This window comes from Falco biarmicus, chromosome 1, assembly GCF_023638135.1.
Source record: "Falco biarmicus isolate bFalBia1 chromosome 1, bFalBia1.pri, whole genome shotgun sequence".
Taxonomy (NCBI): domain Eukaryota; kingdom Metazoa; phylum Chordata; class Aves; order Falconiformes; family Falconidae; genus Falco; species Falco biarmicus.
In genome coordinates, this window is record NC_079288.1 from 32,505,081 (window position 1) to 32,529,101 (window position 24,021).

The window sequence follows — 24,021 nt, forward strand, 5'->3', positions numbered from 1 at the left end:
CAGTACTTAAGGACTGCAGCCAGGATCTGCTTAAATCCTATTTAATTGATTGAAATTTTTCTTGAAAGATATTTAAAGAAAATTTTAATCATCACTTTACGTTGTTGAGCTGTGGCAATAGCAGCAATTCTACAAGGAGGTCCATGGGTCCCAGGATCAGAAGCTATGCTGGTGCCAGCATCGTTATCACTATCAGAAGCCATGGCAAAAGGCAATGCTTCAAAGTTGGCACTTATTTCTTCAGCCAGGTCGATACAGAGATCGGCAGCATTCCTGTGAGCCTGTCCTTCAGCATAGGCAAACTGGCGAGATCCAAAGTTAGCACGGACTTTTGTGTTCTGAAAGATGCACATAAAAGCATTAAGACGAGTTATGGATTGTTTTGATCCTTCTCTTTGCTTTTTTCAAAAAAGTCACCCAAAGGTATAAGCTGATCACATCTCCATGCCATATGGTTTTCCCAGCATTGCTAGCTATAAAACTGGATGCAGCAGGGAAATTATTAAAGCTTCTAAACACAAACTTTGAACGTGCCTTTTTTCTAGCTTCAAGATGCAGCATACCTAGCTAGTATGCTTTGAAGCAAGGCCACTGCTGGGAAGGAATACTAATGGAAGGGCCACTAGTACAGAACAATGCGATCTCATCAAGCTGGCTGCACATTAGTATCCTAATGGGCAGAAAAAATCCAAAATAATGACAAAACATATATGCACCTGGGAATGGTAGTGGGATACCTCAACCTAAGTCAATAAAAGCAAAAACCATCATTCTACTTTTTTATAGATAGGTAAGCAGCCTCAATACTTTCTATCTAATGTTTTTAATTTTTCTGAAAGAATATATATCAAACAACATATTTTTGTTAAAAACTTGCCTTTTTCTGAATGTGGACAACTGGCCACATTCCACCAGAGACATCTTCTAGATACGGCCCAAGCCGCTGCCCACAATACGTAAAATAAACTCTGCCTTTAGCTGGCTGCCCTGGAGGGGGTGGAGTTCCTTCTGTTCTTTCCCATCCAATTCCTGCTACATCACCTGTAGAGAAATATAATCACCAAAAGAAAACCATGGATTTAATCAGTTTTCTCATCCACCATTTCCTCTACATTTAGAGGATTTTCTGATTTACCAGAGCAACAAGTTATCTGTATTCTTACATACCAGGAGAGAGAGTCACATCCAATCTAACACTCTTCCACTGCAGCAAGCTGGAGCCATTGTAATGCACTGCTCGCCCATTGCTGAGAAGTAACACAACAAGAACATTAAAAAGAGCACTGAAACAAAAAAGGATTAAAACTTGCTACCAGCTGAAAACTAGGTAACTGTGATACTGACAAAAAAATGGTATGTCAACTCTCCTTATTTCAAAAAGGAGATATTCTAGTTCATAATTTTAACATTCCAGTTAAAACTATGTGTTGCCTACTACAGTGTGCTCACAGTACTCCTCCCTAAGGAACTCACAAACGTACTGAGCAAGACCATGATTTTTGATGCACATCTCCAACATACTTGTGAAAGAGACAAGTGCCCACTGGGTTTGTCCAAGCACCATCCCGTTTTTCAGCTTCTGTAGCAAATCCAAACGAAACTATTGGTCCAGTGTCATCATCTGTATCTCCATAGGAAACTATTTCAATTTCCCAGTAGAACGATGGTGCCTAGAAATAAAAATAATTTTTAAAATTCTTTGCAAAACACAGTTAAAATAGACAATTTTTTTTCTTTTCAGGCACTATTAAATATTAAATGGCACAACTGTTGTACAGTTTGAGTTCTTACCTGCACAGGAACTGGTGAAGTGGCATAGATAAACGTGCCTCGAGGAAGTCCCCCACCTGCGCTAGGATCAGCCAAAAAGGTCACAGCTGTGAGATGCGATGAAAACATGCAAGCTCGCACAGGGGGAAACACTCTTGATGGGCTCCACGTGATTTCTTTGGGCTACAAACAGGAACAGAGCATTATTATTTGCTAATTACAGTTGAATTCATCTACTGAAATCCAATGACACATTTTTTTTATGAAGTGCGTATTTAATACAACACATGCAACAACCACAACTGCACTCAAGTCACATCCCATTACAGAAATTCCCTTTAAATGAAATGTTTAAATAACAATCCAACCAGGCTGGGCTCCAACACCCCAGGCAGACCCTCGGCACTCATTGGCTGGCTTCATTTCCCAGGGGCAGAAGACTCAGCACTGCTTCTGTGCTCACCTGTCTTCTGTCTGCTTGGAGTGGAGGAGGGGGAGGTCGAGCACAGTCACGATACAACATTCGTAACCTTTCACACTGCATTTCTACAACAAGGAGCCTCTCCCCTGTAAGAACAAACCAAATCAAGTTATGAGGTTCCAAGCAAATTAGTTACTTGAGTCCAAGAGTGCAATCTTAATACCAGTGAAGAGAAACAAATATGACCATTTTCATTTTAAGACTGTCATCAAATAGTCTCAGTCAGCTAATCAACAAAATTAAGGACAAAATCTAATGTATGTAAGCAATTGTTTTCCTCATGTTTAATTTAGATTTGGCGAGCAAAGACAATAACATTAATTCAGATATAAAGTCCATTTCAGTGAGCAAATTCGTGACCCTGCAAAAGCAGGAAGTCAAAAGAATTTATGCCTGTCAAAAAAAAAAAAAAAAAAAAAAAAAAAATCAGTATGCACCCTTTTACACTGGAGCTCATACTGAAATCCACTTGGTTCTGACCCTAACATCCTTTGCTTCAGCCACTTTTCCTCCAATGAAAGGCTCTCACGTTTCTAAGTCTTGCCCTTGAACTAAGATTTCTGCTGGGCCCACTGCTTATACTTAAACAAGGGGAAAGGAAATCAAGAGCTCAATCATAAGGCACAAAAGCAAGCAAAAAGGTCAAAAAAAGAAAACATGTAAGTGATAATGTCAAGGAATACAGACTAGGTTACACTGGAAGCAAGAAAAGGGAAAAGGGTTCAGAAGCACAGTAGCGGAGAACTAGTCCCAGGACTTGCATCTAGCATAACCATGTCCTGGCTTAAACTTTTTGCCTAATTTAAAATTATTTAGTCTGATTATTACCTACTCTTACAGCTCTGTGGCTATGAAAAGGCATGCTGTACTGTGCTAGCTACCAAACTCTAAGTAGCTGGAGGACAAAACACTGACACGAATTTAAAAGCTATTATGTCTCTGAACTGAATATGACAATGAAGCTTCAAGATGATGTTGAATACCTACCAGGGCTGCACTCCTGTGCTACCAAATTAAGAACTTCTACAGCAGCTGGACACTGTTGAATGAATTCTTCACAGAACGAGCTGTCTTCTAACAGCTGAGCCATCACCAGGCATGCTCTTAATGGAAAAATAATACATTTAAAGCATTACAAAAGTATACAATGAGTTCAAAGTTGTCTTTATATGTACTGAATTCAAGACTATTTTAAAAGACAGCGTGCCAACTGATCTATTTCTTTGCCTGGTTGCTTAGCCCTCCATTGGAACTTCCACAGTGACAGCTTTCCCCTGCTTCATAATGTTTACTTATATGAAGCATTTGCTCAATTCATTGTCAGTGTTACAAGAGGCACTATTTTTTGTGCTCATTTGAACATCATCCAGGCATCAAATGTACTTAAGGAAGCAAGCAAGAACTTTTGCATTGTCCCCTGTTGTCATATATCAATACCCACAGAGGAAGACAATAAGAACCTGTGCGATTTTCTTGAACATTTGTGTACGGTATCAAAACAGACGGAGGTGCTGCACAAAAAACCAGTAACTCACCTGGTTCTTATTTCAGCAAGAAGCCGGACCACTGCCATTACTGGAGTTGAGCCATCTCCTGTTGCAGGAAGTGAGGTGTGAATAGATAGACTTCCCTCCTGAGGAAGCAACATGGACTGGACTGCCTGTACTACCTTCTCAGTAATGGACAGTTTATGAAGAGGCAATGCCTGATGGTGGGGGGGCACGGTAAAAAGTTAAATTCAAGTAGTTAGTTTCTAAGAAATGAGGGCGTTTTATTACCTGGAGTTAATTCTTATTTTGTACTATCACAAAACCAGCACCAAACACCAGTTAAAAAAAGAAAAAAATAGAAACAAAACCAAAAAACCCAACACAGTATGCAATGGAACATCTTTAAGTACCAACAGATGAATATCCATGTTACTTGAATGAGAACATAAATATAGATATTGTTAAGATAAGTTTAAAATAATGAGGCAAACTTTACGAATAATCTTTAATCAAAGATGAAACAGACTTTTTACATGCTGTAGATTAATTGCCAGTATGCTGTGACCAAAAAAAGAAATAATTGATATTATACTTAATACTGGATTTCTTAAAACTACCGTACCTCAGATCTTGGAACACAGAGCCTAGATAATGGAATAGTTAATGTGTCTGATGCTTGTGAGGTCTTTCTACCGTCTATACTGGTAGGTGGAAATTTGACCGTTGCTATACCTTCTTGTTCATTAATAGATGCCACAACTCCAATGCTTCCTGCTATTCCTTTACCCAAAACCTACAACCAAAAAAGGTTTGCATAAGATTTAAGGCTTTACAAACAAGAAAGAGTGTTTAACACCACACACAATTAGCGCTGGATGTTTTAGGAAAAAAATAACACACAGTAGCAGTCTCTACAAGTGTTACTGCAACTGCTTCACAATCACAGGCAGTCTGCACACCGCTTCACAAATATGCCAATGCAGGCAAAGCATGGTCAAAAGCACCAGTTCTCATCTAAGGTACAAAACGGGAATGGTGCTGGGTTACCTGAACTTCAGACCCTATTTTAATTGTCTCCTTAAAGCCACCCAGAGCACAAAGGGCAGCTACTGCCTGCCGAGCAATTCTCTGAAGTTTAGCAAGTTTCCTTCCACTGCTACTCCCATTCTCCAAAATACTTTCTGCATATTTTCCAAGTTGTGGAATGTACATCAGAGCCCGAGACAGAACCTGAAGACAGAAGCAAAAATACCAGAGAATGACTTCAAAGCACAATTCAAGCAAAAACCAATACCCCAAGCCTCCAGCCCACACACACAGTCTCAGAAGAATTATTTTTGTTCTTGAAGGGAATTATATAACTTGGAATATTCTAAGTTCTCTGAAGTGTGAACACGATCAAAGCCAGTTCTATTCCCTAGTAACTTTTAGAATCGTGGAGTTACATCCATGGTCTCAGCAGAAGTCTTCACTCGGGGATTTAGCCTAAGCAACAGATTAGGTGCTACCGGATGCAGAGGAACATAAAAGCAGTGGGCTGCACCTTCCAGCCAACACTTCAGACCCTCAGAGGTCATGGCAAAGAGGACTGAATAGCAAAGGTAGAATAACTACCTGGCAAAGCCAAGGTAACTCCCAAGAAAATCAGCATTATTAATTACTGAAAAGTGATAGGTGAATTGCAGAATGGCAATTCCCTAATGCTGGATAATTTTTGATTATTTATTCTACCCTAAGCCATCAGATAGATACTATCTACTAGAAGGGGCTGCTTCTATGCAGTTACACATCCCGGTTTGAAGCATCAGTAGTAGTAAATCAAAAAAGGAGTAGCTTAGGAAATCGCTAATAAATAAGTGCTCTTAACTACTCAATACATGCTTGATGTAGAATTTGATACTTAATCTTTTATTTGCTTACTTTTTCAGCAGTTGTTGTCCATATCTGAGCTGCATTGGATTCTGGTGCCATCAACAAGCTATGTAACAAAGCGATCACCTCTGCTGCCATGCTGTTTGCAACATGACCACTAATGAATGGCCTCACAGGATCAGTCCTATACAGGACAAGAAAGCAAGCTGCCCATTCAAATTTCAAAACAAGAGAAGGAAAAGAAGCTTCCATTGTCAACAACAATATGCAGCACAATAAAAGGGAAGTTTATGAACATCCAGTTTATTTTCTAGAGCACCACAAATACTGATACACAGAAAAGCAGAATTTAGACTTTAAGTACAGCATTGAAGTGACCTACCTGGCAAGCTCAGAATTCCTCTCTCTGCAAATAGAGGTTTGTGCGGTCTTCTTTTTGTCCCCGGTGGACAACCCACTAGTAGCTTCTGGATTGATGGTTTCTATGGGTGGCCCAACACTAACAATTAGACCAGACTGTGCCCACTTAGTTGCCTTTCGAAGAGCTGCAGCAGCTTCTTCTGTAATAACTTCACAGCAGCCACTCTGAAAACAAAATTGCCGTAAGATAAATACTCATTAGGTCTATAAGGCCACACTATGCGATGCATTTAACTCCCCTCCCTCTGCATATGTAGAAGTGCTGAGAACACATCAAAACACCTTCCTGCATATGTATTAGTCACAATCATAAGACAGTTTTAATCTGTTGCTTTTTCTCATCTACGAAGAGATCAGATCAATGTGCATTCATTGCCTTCAATATTCTGTTCTTAGCTTAATGTATAGTTTCTCTTCTCTGATCAAAAAGCCACACATGAGTATTTCCAATACAAACACTCAAGAACGTGTCTGAAAACACACATGAAAATTTAAGCATGTGGTTTAAAATTCGTACTACCGATGTGCATGAAACACTTCAGGAAAGAGACTACTGAAGTGGCTATAACATAACCTACAATGTTAGAAGAAGCATCAACTGAAATTCTTTTTCATCTTTTACCCCTGTATTTACATCAGTAACTATATAACTTCATACGTAACGTTAACATTATCTTTCTGAACAGTTCTGTAAATTAAACAACATTTAACAAAGGGGATTTAACATCACTGAAAACCATGAATTCTGACTGGACACCGATTTTTACAATGTTGAGTAATTCTTCAGTTATTCCTTTTCTTACTTTTGTCATGTCGCGATCCATTTTCACCACTTTCTCCATATTGGCTCCAGTTCCTAGTCGGAATGGACGACCTTCTGAGCTACTATTAAAGTGAAAACAAAACACATTAGCTTTGTTTTCATTGGTGGAAAAAAATAGCTGTCCAATTTAATATAATATACATGTTTTCAAATTATTTGAAAGCAACCCTTGCAACTGAATTGCTCAACAGTAATAGAAATACTTGGTAGTCAAGGACATACACAACTGCACTGTAATTACTACAGGAATTTAATACTATTGAATGTAGTTACTTGCATAGCAATTTAACCCTTCCCCCTCAAAAAGAAGCATCATAAAATTGGCTTTTACTGAACACAAACACCTAAGGACTCTGAGTTCACTTAAGAACACCCAACAGTTATAGCCTTGAGTATCATTTTTAGGGCATGGGTTTAAAACCACTTTGGAGTGGGGGAAGATGAAACAAATAACACAAAATGCAAGAGGTGATAGCATTGGCTGTTTGATAGTCAGAGATCTCAGAACCCAGATGTGCACTAAGAGTAATAAAAGCTGTAATCGCAAATTATTATCCAGCATATGCATTATTAAAAGTAATGCTTGTAAAGATATTTTGCTTTGATTCTATTTGTTAGTCCTACATATTCTGTAATACTGTAACAACATACATTCAATTTTTCTGATGAAGTATCATTTAGGTAGCTAATTTTTCATGACTGTTTTCAGACAGATTAAGGTGTTTTTATGTTCCTTTGCTAGTGGCTTAAGTGGCTTGTAAGCAAGGCAAAAACAAAATATCACACTTCCTATCCCCCTCCTCCCTTTATACATCTGAATACTCTGCTTTGTTTCAGCTTTGCTGCTCTCATCATTGCTAAATAGTCTTCTACAAAACAGACAAGTTCAGGAACCACTGGGATTTAAATTTTTTCTGCTGTTGCCTCACCACAAATTCAGCATAGTGGTATGCATTTTTACCCAGGTAACAGTACACTGAGTTAATGCTAAACCATTTTTGCATTATATTATTATTCTGCCAGTAACAACAAACTGGGAAGACATTTTGCTTTCCCATTTACTATTATGTCTAGGATACATTTTTCTACAGCTGTAGCACTTAAAAAAAGAAGATAAACTGAACTGCCGAAATTGGTTGCTAATTCCAAGCCAGTGAGTTAAGGTTACCTTAGTAATGGCTGAAGGACTTCATGGGATGACTGGTCTTCCCGTTTATGAATAAAAATAGAAAGTTTACCATCAACTGCCTCACTTTCTTCTCCAGGATCTTTATCACCTTTTATGGAATTTTTAGGGCTGGCTTTTGCCAAAGTAGTATCTGGCTCAGAGGCAGTTGGAGAAAGAACTGTTTGGCACCCTAAAAACAAAAAAAAAAAAAAAAAAAAAAAAAAAAAAAGAAAAAAGAAAAACACACAACATGAGCTCCACCAACAAACCGTCTTGCCCTTGAAACTAATGCTAACACACCTGAGATGTGTCTAAAACATCACTGTGATACACAACTTAGTCTGAGAACAGTTAAGAAGCAGATGGAAAGTCACAGAAATATCCCATCTTTCAACACTGACATATCACATTTCTTTTCCCACTTAAGCTTTCCATCAATACAAAAGCTCCTTGCAGAAACATGACTTGCTTTGCAATTTCTCAAATTAGCATGACATCAAAAAGATGCTAGTACCTGGTACTACATAATCTGCCAGCTTTGCCAACAGCAGAGAGGCAATCTTGGAGGCTGGGTCACTGGGATCATCCTGTTCACTGTTCAGAGAGGGCACTGAATAACTCCAGGGAGGCAATTCCACATTTCCACAGTCCTCAACACTCATGAGAGGCAGTGCAGCACGACACAACTGGAGGATTATAAGGACCAACTTTGGAGAAGGACGTTGATCTAAGAGAAGTGACAGAAGCTTGGACACACAGGCTGGCTGGCTGAGGATTGCTTTACCTATGTGACTCCTGAAAGGGAAAAAAACCCAACAAACCAGGTAACTGCTGTTTAAAAAAAAAAAGAATTGATTTTTGATGATGCTTTTGGAATTAAACACAAATGAATTTACAAGATTTAATTTAAAAAAAATTCAGTGCTGGACAAAATTGTATCTGCAACAGGTATTACATAATCTAATAGCCCTGATTAAACATGAATATCAGTTTACAATCAAGTTTTATAATGATTTTGAAAGTTACCTTACCTTTGCTACTGTAAAAAAACAAAACCAAAACCAAACAAACCAAACCCAAAAAACAACCCCCAGGAGAACCCTCACCTGCTCTCATACATAGAAAAACATTCTCCAGAGACAAAGGTCTAGTACCTTGACAGGTCATTAAGAAGACTGAGAACATCTTGAAGCGCATCATTTCCTGCAGCTTGATTACCACAACACTCCGTAGCTCTCGCGAGGTGGTTGGTAAGAAGGCTGGAGACCTGACGAGCCAGACCCGAATGAACAGCTTCTGTTGAACCACCTTTAAAAGTAATGCCAGAATACACAATTGTAATTAACAAAAACACTTCCACAGATTTCTTACCCATACACACAAAATAGTAAAAAATATTTTTGTTTTGCTATAGCAAAACTTATGCATATAAACCTGTCTTTAATTAAAAATAAAACCTGTACAACATTATGTCCCATGAGCCAATAGCACAGATAAGTTTATCTATGTTACGGATGAATCCTGTCACAGAAGTAAAGCGTTAGTGATCACTCAGGGTCTCCAAGTTCTCTGGTTATGTCTAGACAGAACCAGGTGGCAGACTTGTAATTATCTGCAACAAACACTCCCGTGAGAAGGAAAAAAAGGAATTAAAAAAACCAAAAAGAAAATCAACTTATTTTGGTATCCACTTTTGTATTCCACAAACCCGCACAGTACTGAAGTCAAATGCCTTTACATTGACACCACGTCACAGGCACTTGGGCAATTCTAAAGCACACAGGAGAAAGACAGTTGGCAGCATTCCTACCTTCTTCCTTCTCCCATTCGACACAGCGATTGGCTAGCACCTGGAAGGCAGCCCAAGCCATGGTGGCCACCTTCTGTTTCTTAGTCTGTTTTTCATTTGAACTGGATTCAGTCTGGCTGCTTAAACTGCAAAGCCGGTCCATAAGTTGTACCAGGCCGCTGCGTACCAAACACTTCTCTTCACTCCTGTAGAAGAAGAGGAATTCAGATTTTACTGAAGTAACTTTTTAGTCACTAGCAACAGACACACGGAAAATTCAGAACTTGCTGTTAACTCAGCAATTAGTTACTTCACTTTGCAGAAAGATGGTTCTGTCTCTCCCTTGCCTTCCCCAGCTGAAATTCTGTATTCTGAGAAAACAGGATGTTCTCAGATACTCCTCATGACAAATAAAAGGAATATATTTATTCCATATAATACTTCTCTTTAAAGGCAAAAGCTAATAAGGACAGCTGTGGATGCCCTCCTTCCCTTCCTGAAAGGAATACTTTCATACCTTGTGTAAGGTATTGTGCATAAGAGGCCAATGCTGTTTGCACAAGCAATGGGGTAGCGAGCACACAGCGAGACCACAGACGTCATCGTCTCTCCAAAAGCTTCCTGGACTTGTTCCACCATCCCACCACACGTGAGCTCTTCAATTCTGTTGGTAGTTAGATATTTGAAATGGCAGGCTTTCTAGGTTAAATAACACGAACAGACTTCCAAATGTAGTTTTAAAAAAAAAATAATAATCAGCACATATTAAGAATTACTCAAAGAATATTTAGAAGCAAAACTGTGTATCACAAACAAAATACTTACAAAATATTTATCAAATTTAAATGACAGTACTACTATAAGCCAAATCTACTACTACCTAATTAACATGAACTTAGAATTAAGTTCAGGACAGTAAGATACTCTATATACGTATCTGTGGTCACATCATCCCAGTATGAAAGGGAAGTTTATCTACTGCCAAATGAAAGCATTTCTTAGAAGTTTCTGCCTTTTTACCACACAGGGTCACACTAATTGTTGCAAGCTTAGTTGTGCCAGCTTGAGCCCTCACAGCTAGTCACTTCTCACGGTTTTTCTTCACACAAAGCAATGTACTACCTTCTAAGAGACAGAAACATTTAATTATTTTCAGAGAAATGAACAAACCTCGGCCCTCCCTGAAGTACCATGGTCACTGGGCCTACAAGATGCGTCACACCACCAACCCGAACAGCCGCCGTCAGCAACTCTCTCATGTGCACTAGGGCTTGCTTCCTTGTATTCCCACGACGCCACCGTGTCTGAGCAGCTAGCAGAAAACCACTGCTGGATACCTAGAAGATTTGGTTTGGTTTTGTTAATGACACCTCCCTTCTTTATGAAGGTTTGAATTTGAAAGTATCATGGTTTAGGACATGTAAAATGACATACCGCTTGGTCAGGATTGGTTCCAATGAAAGCAAACAGTTGCCCCAGTAAAACACTGTATGTGGGTTTATCTCTGCTGTCCTCAATGGTCAGTGACTGGAGAAGAGTAAAAGAGCTGCTTCTATGGCTGGTAACGTGGCGGCGCCTATGAGAATATAGGATAATTACACATGGCATCAGTAAGCTGATCCAATGAAAAAAAATCTGCTATGCTTGCAAAGTTTATGGTGATTTTAACACCACAGGCCACATTATTGTAAAGGAGTTTAATGGAATAAATGCTTGTATACCTTTGACTTGATCTAGCAAACTCAATATCTTCATTACCAATCATTTCTAAGTCAGATGGTGCTGACATACTGCGAAGAAAGACAGGCTGGCGGACTGCATGTGATATCACTTTTGTTTCAGATGCTGATTTACAGGCTGCAGAATATGAAAGAATGTTAGTCCTGGTGTAGGAGGTTCTTTACAAATCACTGTTTTTAAAATCACTGTGGACATGCCAGTGGAAGTTATAACATAGCATGGGGAAAACCCAGTCCAAGCAAGAACTTACATCTCAGTTCTGAGGACTTTCCTGTTTACAGTTAGTTTCAAGTTAGTTTTGATTTGATTAGGTTAAGCATTTTCCCCTCAAAAATTCAGGGGACTAGAGTTTAAATTCGACATACTATTAATCAGACCTTAATTTACCATGTTTATGGCCATCAGAAAACAAAGACAAATTCATTTACTGTAAAAGAATTTATTTAATATGAGAAAGTGCAAAAGAGAAGGTTTAATTTTAATTTAATTTAAAGAGACATAATAAGAGAAAGAATAAATTATATCTTTAGGAAAAAAAGGTACAATGCTGATAGTATGATATGTACCTGGAGTCTCTGCAGGGGTACCAGATATACTTCTTGTGATACCCGACTGTGCCGCAATAGTGACATGTAATAACAGCTCTGCTCTGTTCATCAAGCTTTTAACTAATGTTTTTGTTTTTGCTAGGGGATGAGAGGTCTTCTGTATCAGTGAATTCACTTCTTGAAAAAACTTCTCCCTAAGATTATGAAAGAAAAATAGAAGCAGCAAACTCAATTTTGTTCTAATGCCTTCTGAAATGAATTGTTACTGTGAGAACAGTTATTTTAAAGAAGGCATACAGCGTCAACTATTCTATGCCTTCAAAGCAGAAAAAAACCCCAAACAAGTGATTTGTTAGTAAGTACTAGTAGCTGTAGGTACTAATATAGATATTATATTTAGCTAATATATAGCTAATACATAAAAATATAGTAACAAATATTTTTAGCACAAATGTTTCTAACAATTTAATCATATATTGCTAGACAGACAGAAAAATAAAGTCTTAAAGTATCTGCATCCCTGGTTAGAAGTTCATCTGAATTCCATCCATCTAAATCTGCTCCCAAAGACTGTATTCTTTCTATAGGTCTATGAGCTCTTAATGGAATTAGGCATAAAATGTTTTCGAAACATTTAGCACCAGCTTCTGGTTCACATCTTTAAGTGTCACAAGGTACAATGAGATTCAAGTGCCTAGCTGGATAAGCGTGTGTGTAGGCAACTAACTGCATAACTACCTTTGGAACTCAGTGAAATTCCACAGCTGCTTAAAGCTGCCGCTATTTTAAGTACCTTGCCTAAATGGTACACTCCCCAGCCAAGCTACTAACCTTAATGCCAGGACCACATTCTCAAGATCACTTCCATCAAAAGAAACTTCCTTCATTGAACACAGAAGTTCTAGTTCTTTCATCTTGCTCTAAACAAAGTGAAGGAAGAGGATGAACATGTGTTGAGAGCAGCGTGAAGCATGAGTGCACACAGCAGCCACAATGCTTACCTCATTGAAATGATAATCATAAAAGAAGGGGACATTGTTCTCCAGCTTCCCATGCATAGCGTCATCTACCTCATTCTGCCATTTCTGCTCCAGCTCGGCCACACTCTAATAAAGAGACAAGAATAATACCTATTGCAGCTGTTCATCTTGAGGAGCAGACTTAAAAGAAGAAATCTGAGTACATTTTGCATTCCTGTTTCTAAAATGCTGTTAATACAACTTTATTCTTAAAAAAAGCCTTCTGTTTTATGTAGTTTTATTTTTACCTGCAATTGTCTCTCCATGGCATTTAGCTTCTTGAAGGTCTCTCCCATAATTTTACAAAGTAAATCATATTCTTCAGCATGTTCTTCCTGATACTGGAAATTTATCAGGGACTGGAGTGCATCAACCAAATTCAAATGTTTAATCACACATGAAACCACCATCTCCTCCATTACTTCTGGCTGAATCACTTCCCTAGGGTTATAGGTAAAGCCAAACTGATTAAGCACGAATAATGGGCAAACTTTGACAATTTATATTCACAATTCACTAGATGCTGCATTCACAAATAAATATCTGCAGGATATTAAATGCATACCACAATACATGACAGGCATGCCACATCCTCACTGCTGCTTTTTTAGCTTGTTCACTTGGGCACCAAACATTTCAAACAAAAGTCAAGTTAGAAAAACAGAGCAAAACAATAACTACTCACTTTATACTAGGTCTAAACTGAGGCCGAGCACGTCCAGAAATTTCCCTGAGTTTTATCATGATTCCTGGAGGCAGTCTAATCCTAGGCAGATCAAAATAGTGTCCAACTGGAGGCACTAGAACATCAGAAGGATATGTAAATTCTCTATCTTCATCTATAGTAAGAGGCAACGGAGAGGGACTGGGTGTAAGGGCTGGAGATATCACACCATTAGCTTCCACCTGCCACTGGCACCTGGGAAAATAAGAACAGATGAAAAGGATTTTCAGGTTTTTTCTTCTCTAACACTCCCTGTTCTTTCAGAAAGACAACGACACATTACAAAGACAGACTACTTATTAATATATTCAGCATGGCTTGTAGCAAGCATAGCCCAATTCTCCTCTACTTGTTCTAAAGAAAACCTCTATTAGAGAGAATACTCCCTTAGTTTTAGGCAACACAGAACTGCTCAACAGACTCTGCAGGAAAAATTATCAAAACTTCATCTTAAAACTTGCACACAACTTGCACACAACTACAAAAGTCACCTTCCCACATGCGGACGCAGATCAAATTTTTTTTTTTTTTTTTACCTTTGCAATAGTTTAGATCTTAAGAGCTCTTGACAGGTTTCTTCATCTTTGGTAATTTCTGGTCCATTGTATAATATTCGCAGCATAGAACAAGCTAACACAGAAAGACCAAGTGCAAGGTCAACTAAGAACGGCAAGCCTCCTGACACATCCTCTGAAGACTCCTGTAGTAGGAACAGTGATAAGTTGCACTAATCAATCAACCACGAAGTCCTTCCCCAATATATTTCAAGATAGGAGATTCTATATTTCTTATATATAATTTTCTATATAAAGTTATAGATATTTATCTATCAATTGTAGGTCTCATACAGAGGTATAGCGAAAAAATACTTAACAATTAAAAGCAATATATAACAACTCCTTAAGACAAGAAACAAAGGATTTAAACATTATTTTCCTGAACCAAGGAAGAAAATGTAAAGTTATTTTTGGTTCAGTCATTCTCTGGCGTGCAGATCTGTCATCTCACAGGCCTAGTCCTAGCTTCCTGACAGTGGAGTTCAAGTTTCCTTATGTTTGATCCCAGTGTCCCTCCCCTCTCTTCTTTATAGGCTGGAATCAGCATTCCCTCATTAAATCTCCGCTTTCCAGGTTGTTACAAGATACCCATCTCTCCAAAGAAATCCTGATCTACAAGCAGCAGGGGATATTAAAGTGCCTTCACCCAAGTCCAGTGCCAATAGCAAGAGACAGATAAAGACATACTTGGTAATAACTATCTTCATAAAACCCTAAGCATGATACAGACCATGCCACAGGATATCTCTAGCTAAGAAAGCCAAACGTCTAAAACTTAGGTCCTTTACATTGTAAAAAGATGGTTTGTCTTATTGCCAAAAATTACTGTTTTAAATTTCAAAAGTTCACTTCCAACTTCGAAGTACATTTCTATTTGATTTGGAATGTGTAACAGACAGAAGATAAATTGAAGGTGAACCTCTCCCATGGAATCTGTCATGTTTGAGTACCTGTGCTCGAACAGTGCAAGCAAAGCCCCACATAGCTTTGTCTGGAGTGTTGTGCTCACGACCACTCCGCATTTCAAAGGAGAAGGTGACTGTATCTCCTTCCACCTTAAAATTTTGATGGGGAGGAGGGAGAGGGGGGGAGGGGGGGAAAAAAGAAGATACATTTAAGAATTGATGCAAACAAACAGGCTTTTCATAAAAGTGGCTTCTATTATGGCTTAATGTTTTTAATGACAGTTATCTAAGTATTATTTTTATCTCCAATAATATACTCTGATTTAAGATTCTTCCCTTTTGTAAGGATACCTTTTAGTTGAAAATTTGTTTAATTTTGCTGGTGGCTAACTACATAGTAAAACAAAAAACCAACATAGAATTTATCAATCTGTGTTACTTGGCTTTGATTTTCATCAAAACTCATTCACTGTTTGTCTGCAAGAAACCATGCAATAATCAACAGTTTTCTTCCTGAAGGAAGACAGACATGCTCTTCAAGAAGAATGTCAACACATTAATAGAAGAGTTTGCTAAAAAAACAGTATAAAAATCTATGTCCGAAAAATAAATGAAATTCCATTAACTGCAAACAGCCAAGTGCTTGTCTGAAATTGCTTTACAGGTTTTTACTTCTTGTTTTTCTTTTGGAAATTTTTGTTATGTATATAAGCCCAGTTTTAGTGTAGGGCAATACAGCAGCACAAACATATTAAAAAAATAAATCATACTGCATACAATCTGAGGGAACATAACCGCAAAATTCTTGAAATACTGAATTTTCAAGACATTTGAGATTTTTCTGTCTTAGCTTTACTGTCAAAAGTATCCAACGTAATTTTAAAACCCAACACAAATGGTTGGAAAATTGCTACATTTACGACTTGTTACATTTGTGGGTTACTGTTAAAAAACATGCAGTTATGTCCACAGACCTTGGGAAAATACACATTGCCTCAAATTGTGCAAGAATTTGTCCTAGGAATATATATTTATGATAAAAGTAGTGCCAGTAGAGACTCCAGAACCAAAATGTACCAATAATGAATTCCAGTAAGACATAACAAAACAAGATAAGCTCAAAGAGAAGCACCACACATAACACACAGTTGAGTTTAAAGTTATTCCCCAAGGACACAACAGCTGACTTAAGTGATCTCATCATGGCTGACCAGACATTTAAAAGCTTTGACTTCATTGCTATAAGGGTTAAAATAGACTTGACATTGTTTCCAAAGGGGATTTTTCTATGTTAAAGATTGTTGGATTTTAATACTGTACCTTTACTAAGTCTTTCGGCCAACCAGTTCCTAAGACACTACGGCTGCCATATCCCAGTGTATTGCCTCCATACTCAGCAACCTTCCTACTGTTTGTGTTAGGACCAGCATAGATCACCAACTTCAAAACATAAAATACACTGTTAGACTGTAAGAGAAAAACAAGAAAATCTAATAATAATAATAATACTTAGCACTTACACCGCGCTTTATATTTTCAAAGCGCTTTATCAACATTAACAAATCCTCACAACAGCCCTGTGAGGTGAGTAGGCAAGTATTATTATCCCCATTTTACAGATGGGGAAACTGACACAGAGAGGAAATTGAGCGACTTGTCCCCGAGGTCACAAAGCAAGTCAGCAGCAGAACTGGGAGCCAAAGTCAGAAGAAATCGTAACTTCCAGTCCTCATGCTGAGCTAACTAGAACATACTGCCCCTCTACTAATAAAGGGATTGATCTTGCTCCTATCAAACTTAGTATTTTGTCAGAGACTTCAGTGGAAACATGATAAGGCCCAAAGTTTTCTGGCAGAGTTTAACCAATAAGGAGTGACATTAAAGATGCTTATAAATAATAGGAGTATCACAGGACTTGCTCTGTGTCAAAGAGTATATGGCAAGAATTAGCAAGCAGCACAAGTAGCTCTAAAGCAAGTAAGTGTTATTAGTTGTGTTCTTGAAATTGAAAATACTTGTTTATATTAATCTATATAAACAAGCTATTTATAATCAAGGGGGAGAAAAATTAACCTGCCCAGTTTAAACAAACTGCTGATGTACAAACAAGGCAGCCAGATTAAAATTTGAGAAATATGGAAAACCAAAAAACAGGAAAACCAAGAAGGAAGTCAAACTTTGACAGTCTGAGCCATCACAAAGTGAGCTTAAAAAAAATAATAAAGGAAGAGTTGGTATGAATTTCTGAGGGGGGGAACACTCAAACCACGCACCCCCCCTCCACCTCAAACCCCCATACCTCTGGAGCCTACTATCTCTCTCCTGTTTTGTAACTACTACTTCTGACACCTTTTAAAGTAACTTCCTAATTACAGAGCCTAACACTTAACAAAAGATCCTCATAATTAACAGGTCTTAAACATTGAAACAATCACTGGATACTATGTTCTGAAACAAATACACAAGAACAATTCAGCATATATTCTTTCTGGATTGTTTTAAGAATAACAGACATTAAACATGCACCTCTTAGAGTCACTTTCTCGCCTTTTTATGTCAACAACTCTTTGTACATTTTCTATTGTTTAGCTAAGTGTAGTCTTAAGATGAAACTCAAGAATTCTTTTGAAGTTATTCACACAAGAAAAAACCTCTCTGCATCCTTGTACTTTACAGGCTTGAAGTAGGCAGGCTGTGGCATTACCGTGTACACTAATAAGCTCTTATCAATAAAAACCTCCTGCATTATCCTGAACATGGGAAATAAGATGCCATAAGAGACAAGGGCAGAAATGATGACAATGGGAAATGCTGCTGATGGAAAGACATACAAAAGAAAGTATTTCTGAATTGGCCCTTGCTTACCTTATCATAATCGTATTGTGAAGAACATCTGTTGTCAAATCTAAGATATAAACAGCGGGCTCCTGGAATATGTACAGTTTCTTTAAATTTATAGTTATCCCTGACGGGATGAACTGTTTCTACTGTCTTGCCAGCAGCCCAGGGAGCAGGGATCTTCAAACCCGTAAGAAAACCTGGTTCTTCTTTCTCTTCCAGCATTCTGAAATCAGAGTGAAAAATTACGTCCTAAAATTCAACACACAGATTTTTACTATATATTCAGACATCAAACTATGAAGTACTAAAAATCACCTCTCAGTATTGATACATAATGACACAAAGTATTGACTCATTTTAGGCACAGATGTGTTGCAGGAAAATATAGAACTTAAATAGCATGAACTCTGCACATTAGAGATAACTATGCCAATCTCTGACCTGTAAAATCTGAACTTTTCCCTATGCTTTCCAAATTATGGTAAACAAGCTAAGTAGCACCATAAAAAAAATAAATGGTACTATATATGGATTCTAACACACACTTAGTAGCATAAAAAACCTCCCCTCCTGGGACAGCACCCAAAACTGATTACACTGTCATAAACCAATATGCCTAATATTTCACTGAAGCTTGTAATTTGAAGGAGGACTGAAAATAAATTCTTCAGAGTTTTCACACAGTACATTACACATTATCACAAGTTGTTTAATACAACAAATTCTGCAACACTGCAAATAGCTATGATAAGCATTTCTTATTTAATTTAGCTGTGTGTTTCTGAGCAGAAGCTGTATAACTTTGAGCTAAGACACACTATTTAAATGCAGGACTTAAAATAGTTATATTTCTCTACATAAATTAAACCATTTAATACCTTTCCAATGTTTTTCATACTATCTTATGCTGCCAGAGCAATTTACATTTTCTCATGATGGTCTTCCTTAGTCTAATTTATTCCAAGATGCACATTTAGAATTAATTCCTAATGCTTGAGGGGAGGAGAAAAACAAAACAAACCATAGCCTGTGTAAAGTACCTGAAGATACAAATCATTTAATTCTATATGCAAAAAAAAATTAGAATTAATTGCCTTTTGTAAAAGCTTATGTATCTCTAAGACAGCCTCACAAACAATTACAGCTTTGCCTTTAAAAAAAAATAAAAATATTGATGCTTTAAGATTTATCCCACAGCAAGGGTCAAATGAGCATTACAGCTAAGGTATTTTATCCCAGGAAAAAGATCTAGATCTAAAGAAAATCACCTCTCATCAGTTAACAGCTTCCCCTTCTGTTCTGATGCACCACTGGGGGAACTGTGCAGTTCTGAGAAAACTGGAGACTGAGTTTTAAGCAGCAGTGCAGTCTGTGGCACAAAACAGAGTGTTAGAAACATGCAACCAGCAAATCATTTTAAGACTTCATCATTGAAATATATTAACAATCACACTGTATGTTGTTATTGACAATAAATCACCACCTAGTAGCTGTTGTACCCAGTCAAGTTTAATATCCAGCATTATCAGCTTTTGTAGCTGTTGAGCAATTCTTAAATTATGATCTGTGGATTGCTTATTGCAGAAAGTTGACCAAGATCCACAGCATTTTAGTACATGCATGCCTCAATTTTTTATTTTGTAGACAAATTCTGACACAAAGACCGTACCTGACTTGTGTAAAGGACCAGCTGCACCAGCTGAGGCATCAAGGCATCAGCCATAGTTAGAGTCTGCAAATTTGGATGCATCAGAGATGTCAGTAGGACAGGAAGCAGATGACCAAGCATAGTAGCCTTTGTAATTTGCTCCAGGCCTTTTAATCTGCAATGAAAGTGAAGGTTTACAGAGTAACAACTATTTTCATAGAGTATCGCTACTATTTTTAGTCATCCGTTTAATCCCGTAACGGACTGCGTAAGTAGGCAATTCAAAATTCAGCAGAGAACATTTCCATTATATTTAAAAATAAACCCCAAAACTTACTATCTTGAAAACATTACCCTTTCTCCAGTGTTAGCAACCTAGTTTTTGCTCTCAATTCTTACTTAACAATGATAGACCAGAAGACAGTAAATCAAGAGTTTAATAATTACTTAGAAAATTATAAACTCCCACGGGCATGGGATGAAAGTCCACATCAAACACAAATGTATCTGCTCAGTATGTATATCAGGCTCCTAGCACACATAGCTCAAAAGTACTTGAAAAGAATCTGTAGCTACAATGATATATTTGAGCGTGAAGCCTATCTGAAAATATCTCAAAGGAATTGTGTATTGTCAATAAACAAAACTAATCTTGCAGACACAGAAAAGCATAGAAACAGAAACCTGAAACAACTGGGAGAGGGAGGTGTTTGTTTAAGGAGAGAAAAGGTTCACAGCTTTTGTTAACATCCCATTCCCAACATATATTTTTTAAGGGGAGGGAAGACATGGAAGTGCAAGGTCAAGCTATCTGATGACACATGCAGGATATCAACAACATCCAAGACTTGTCATGGATAAAATATCTAGTCCAGCTACTAGAGATGTAATAGTCAAGAATTTAAAAAATTAAAAAAATTTTCTAGCTTACAGGAATATTCCCAGCTGACTAACTAGTACGTTACCCTGCTCATAAAGAGCATTGTAACTGGCTAAAACCTTACCAACTTGAAATTTCTATAGATTATCAAGCTAGTAGTACCGACATGAAGTGTCTGATTCTAAATTCTTCAAAAGATAAGTGCTAAGCAAATGCTATAGTAAGAAACAATTCCTATACATTCAAAGAGCAATATGAAGCGATAAAGAATAAGTAATACTAACTGTGCTTGTACAATAAGACACAAAAAGCAACAGTTTACTGTTTGCAAGTTAGCACGCTCCTATTTGTCTTACCTTTGCTCTCTATCAGAAATGTCACTGTTTATTAGTGCTGTAGTGACTTGTTGCAGCATTTCTAAGACTTCATCACATCCTGTCAGAATTTGCGTAGCAAGAGACAAAATGCTGGTCTTTAGCTCCTAGGTACAAAAAAATTTACAGGATACTTAAATTATTAGAGAATACCAAAAAAAGGACAACAGAACAAAACGATGGATTTCTAAATTAAAAGAATGATAATGTGACCTGGCAGGCCTGCAGCAGTAGATTCATCCAAGACTTAAATTTGATTAATGCTAAGCCCCAAAGTGCTGGGAGAAACTAGGTGCATATTTTACAGGATGCACATCCCAGTTTCTAGAGGGAAGGAATCCCCAAGTCCAGCACAGGAGAGAGAGCTGTTAGCCAGCCAAGGTACAGCATTGGTGACAGAATGTCCTAGCACGTATGAGGAGCACTGTAGAGAGAGAAACTGAACAATGAAAACATGGGTGAATAGTGAGACAACAACAGTACTACAGTATTTAGCATTTACTCAATGAGCCTGAACCAGTAATTTTCAACTGCAGCAGATTACAAGCACATGAAGTCTCCAAGAGCAGCAGACAAAATCAGCTTAACAAACCAGAAATTCAGAAGTCAATACCATTATAGAAGAACTGTTACTGTTACAAAAACTACTATGACAAGACAGCCTGCATGCTAGGACAAATGTGGCTTCTCTGAGTTCATTCAAGACTATTCCAGCAGTAATATCAGATTACACCATTTTAATGGTGTAATACAACCTTACACCGGCAAAGCAACCACTGTCTGCAAACCTTGCCACAAACATAATTCACACTATTTCAGACAACAGATGTAGGTGGTTCTACATAAGCTTTACAAGTTAAAACTGCAAAAAAGCAGAAGCCAGGTAAGCAAATGAGAAAACCCTTTCCTATTTAAATCCGAAAAACATTTTTTCAAAGACCACCTAAGTGATTTGGAGAAGAGAAAGTGGGGAGTGGGTGCGTGGGGATGTAATATGTCCAGAAAGGATTCCTGGTACATGAATTTTATTACTGCATTTGTTAATTAAAATACATTCTTAACCTCATTGTATGTATATTTAGGAAGGGAAGTGTCTCCTCTCACTGACAATATACAACCCAAGCTGCAATACTGAACACAAAACAATTGCAGACTTTAGCTGGAGAACAGGAAAAAACTGTCCACCGTAATTTAACTTTATCAAGAGGAAAAGAATCAACAAAACAGCATAAGCAGAATATACTGCAGAAACAAGAGGTGTCGCAGGAACACTGACTGTAGAGAGCCATACTAGAATAAAACTTGGTGTTTACCTGTACCTTCAATGTCTCTCCCTGCAAGGAGCTGTCACTGTCATCATTTTCATCAGGTTTAATCAAAATAGTGTTACTGAGGAGGTGGTTCTGTACAGCCATCAGATACCGCAAGCACGAAGATGCAGCCTTTAACATAAATAAGTACACTTTATCTAAACTCTTTAATTAACCTTGATGCAGGCAATCCTTGTACTTAGATATATAAAAGAAGAAAAAACGTTGAGGGAGAGGACAAACAAAAACAAAAAATAAGTTTCCCTTGAACAGATTTTTTTTTTGCTGATTTAACACAAGCTTGTTAATACATATAAGAAAAGAAACTAGTGCCAAAAGTTGAATTTTGTGAAAACTTGAAAAACATATAAAGAAGCAGTACCATTTTGAGTATGTAACATTATAGTAATATTCAAGTACTGTAACACTGATTAATTCTTAGAAGACAATGCCACCACAGAGCTAAATTTAATTCACATTCCTGAAGACGATGGCTCTCCATGCTACTCCTCCTTCCCCACACTCCTGCTGCACAGGCCATCACCGCCTGTCCCCTCCTCCCAATGTTTGCATACCAGTTCCCCCAGCTTTGCCATCAGCCATATCAGGGAGCTGATCCTGCTAAAAACATATATGCATACTTTTACCATTAAATAATAGTCAACTTTCATTTTTGTCTGTAAATGATAATCCTTTCTGCTTCTATGAATCATTACACACGTATAAAATGAGTTTATTTGGGTTTTTAAGTTGTTGTAATGCTTTAAAGAAATGCTTTAAATATTGAAATACACAAATTTCCTTTAAATTGAAACAGCTAACAGAGCAACCGGAAAATATATCCACATATAAACCTCTTTGAGCATTGCTGTACAATGTACTCTGCTGTAAGAAATTGTTTCTTCTTTCCCTGTGCAGCATGAACAAGGTAAATTCTTTTTCTGTATATAAAACACACAACTACAAAAGTTTCACCTCAACATACTACATGAAGATGAGGGATTTAAGGAGCAAAAGAAGCCAAAAGGCAAATATACTTTTAGCAAAATACATTTTACTTACAGGCACAGTTGAAAGCAGCCTTTGAAAATCATCTTTAGATACAGTTTGGCACTTGGTGATTAAGACACAAGATTCTCGGACAACAATCTTGAGAATGTAGTGCAATAGCTCATCATTTAGTCTTCAAAAAATGCAAGCAAGATGTAAAATTTTAGTAGTCTAATTATACGGTGTATTTTTTATAGCTCATTTCAAAAAAATTCTGCAAGCTATATCACAAATTACGTGAAACTAAAAACAAACACCTTTTCAGAGATTCAGACACAATGAAAACCAAGCCCAAAATGTTTAACCACAATCAATGCAACAGATGACCAGTGATTTCCTGTGCTGTGCTGATAAGAATCTGACTTCCAATGACTTCCAAAAAACCAGACCCCTCCCAACTTGAACAGGTATCTGAAATTGATAGTTTTACTGCTGAAAAGTTACTTAACATAGTGATATGGAGAGCAATGTCATAATGTCATACTTATGAATTAACATCCACATTTACCATACACATGGTAAAGAGCAGGGAATACAAACTAAGGCTGCATACAGAATTCTCCTAAGATTCCTCTAAAATGTCAACTCTCCCTTGTCCTGATGAAATTCAAC

The 24,021-nt window shown here is 37.6% G+C and overlaps 1 protein-coding gene across 5 annotated transcripts in view; it reads right to left on the bottom strand.

Moving 5' to 3' along the window:
• The window catches only part of HECTD4 (HECT domain E3 ubiquitin protein ligase 4), a 77,852-nt gene that overhangs the window by 24,936 nt on the left and 28,895 nt on the right, over positions 1–24,021 (bottom strand). Inside the window, exons 16-50 of one of the 5 annotated variants that reach the window (XM_056329848.1) lie at positions 23,422–23,542; positions 22,369–22,491; positions 21,032–21,156; positions 19,817–19,970; positions 19,416–19,516; positions 18,172–18,370; positions 16,627–16,773; positions 15,352–15,456; positions 14,381–14,544; positions 13,806–14,039; positions 13,369–13,561; positions 13,103–13,207; positions 12,933–13,021; positions 12,120–12,295; positions 11,535–11,670; positions 11,248–11,389; positions 10,984–11,150; positions 10,331–10,477; positions 9,835–10,019; positions 9,179–9,332; positions 8,539–8,819; positions 8,025–8,214; positions 6,837–6,918; positions 5,996–6,198; positions 5,662–5,797; positions 4,789–4,971; positions 4,364–4,534; positions 3,787–3,956; positions 3,239–3,354; positions 2,234–2,337; positions 1,792–1,953; positions 1,522–1,670; positions 1,168–1,247; positions 878–1,041; positions 101–338 (exon numbers count right to left, since the gene is read on the bottom strand). In XM_056329848.1, the coding sequence (XP_056185823.1) occupies positions 101–338; positions 878–1,041; positions 1,168–1,247; positions 1,522–1,670; positions 1,792–1,953; positions 2,234–2,337; positions 3,239–3,354; positions 3,787–3,956; positions 4,364–4,534; positions 4,789–4,971; positions 5,662–5,797; positions 5,996–6,198; positions 6,837–6,918; positions 8,025–8,214; positions 8,539–8,819; positions 9,179–9,332; positions 9,835–10,019; positions 10,331–10,477; positions 10,984–11,150; positions 11,248–11,389; positions 11,535–11,670; positions 12,120–12,295; positions 12,933–13,021; positions 13,103–13,207; positions 13,369–13,561; positions 13,806–14,039; positions 14,381–14,544; positions 15,352–15,456; positions 16,627–16,773; positions 18,172–18,370; positions 19,416–19,516; positions 19,817–19,970; positions 21,032–21,156; positions 22,369–22,491; positions 23,422–23,542 (5,396 nt within the window). Of the gene's footprint in view, positions 1–100; positions 339–877; positions 1,042–1,167; positions 1,248–1,521; positions 1,671–1,791; positions 1,954–2,233; positions 2,338–3,238; positions 3,355–3,786; positions 3,957–4,363; positions 4,535–4,788; positions 4,972–5,661; positions 5,798–5,995; positions 6,199–6,836; positions 6,919–8,024; positions 8,215–8,538; positions 8,820–9,178; positions 9,333–9,834; positions 10,020–10,330; positions 10,478–10,983; positions 11,151–11,247; positions 11,390–11,534; positions 11,671–12,119; positions 12,296–12,932; positions 13,022–13,102; positions 13,208–13,368; positions 13,562–13,805; positions 14,040–14,380; positions 14,545–15,351; positions 15,457–16,626; positions 16,774–18,171; positions 18,371–19,415; positions 19,517–19,816; positions 19,971–21,031; positions 21,157–22,362; positions 22,492–23,421; positions 23,543–24,021 lie in introns of all 5 variants that reach the window. The other 4 variants (XM_056329838.1, XM_056329860.1, XM_056329854.1 and 1 more) reach the window with 4 other exon arrangements.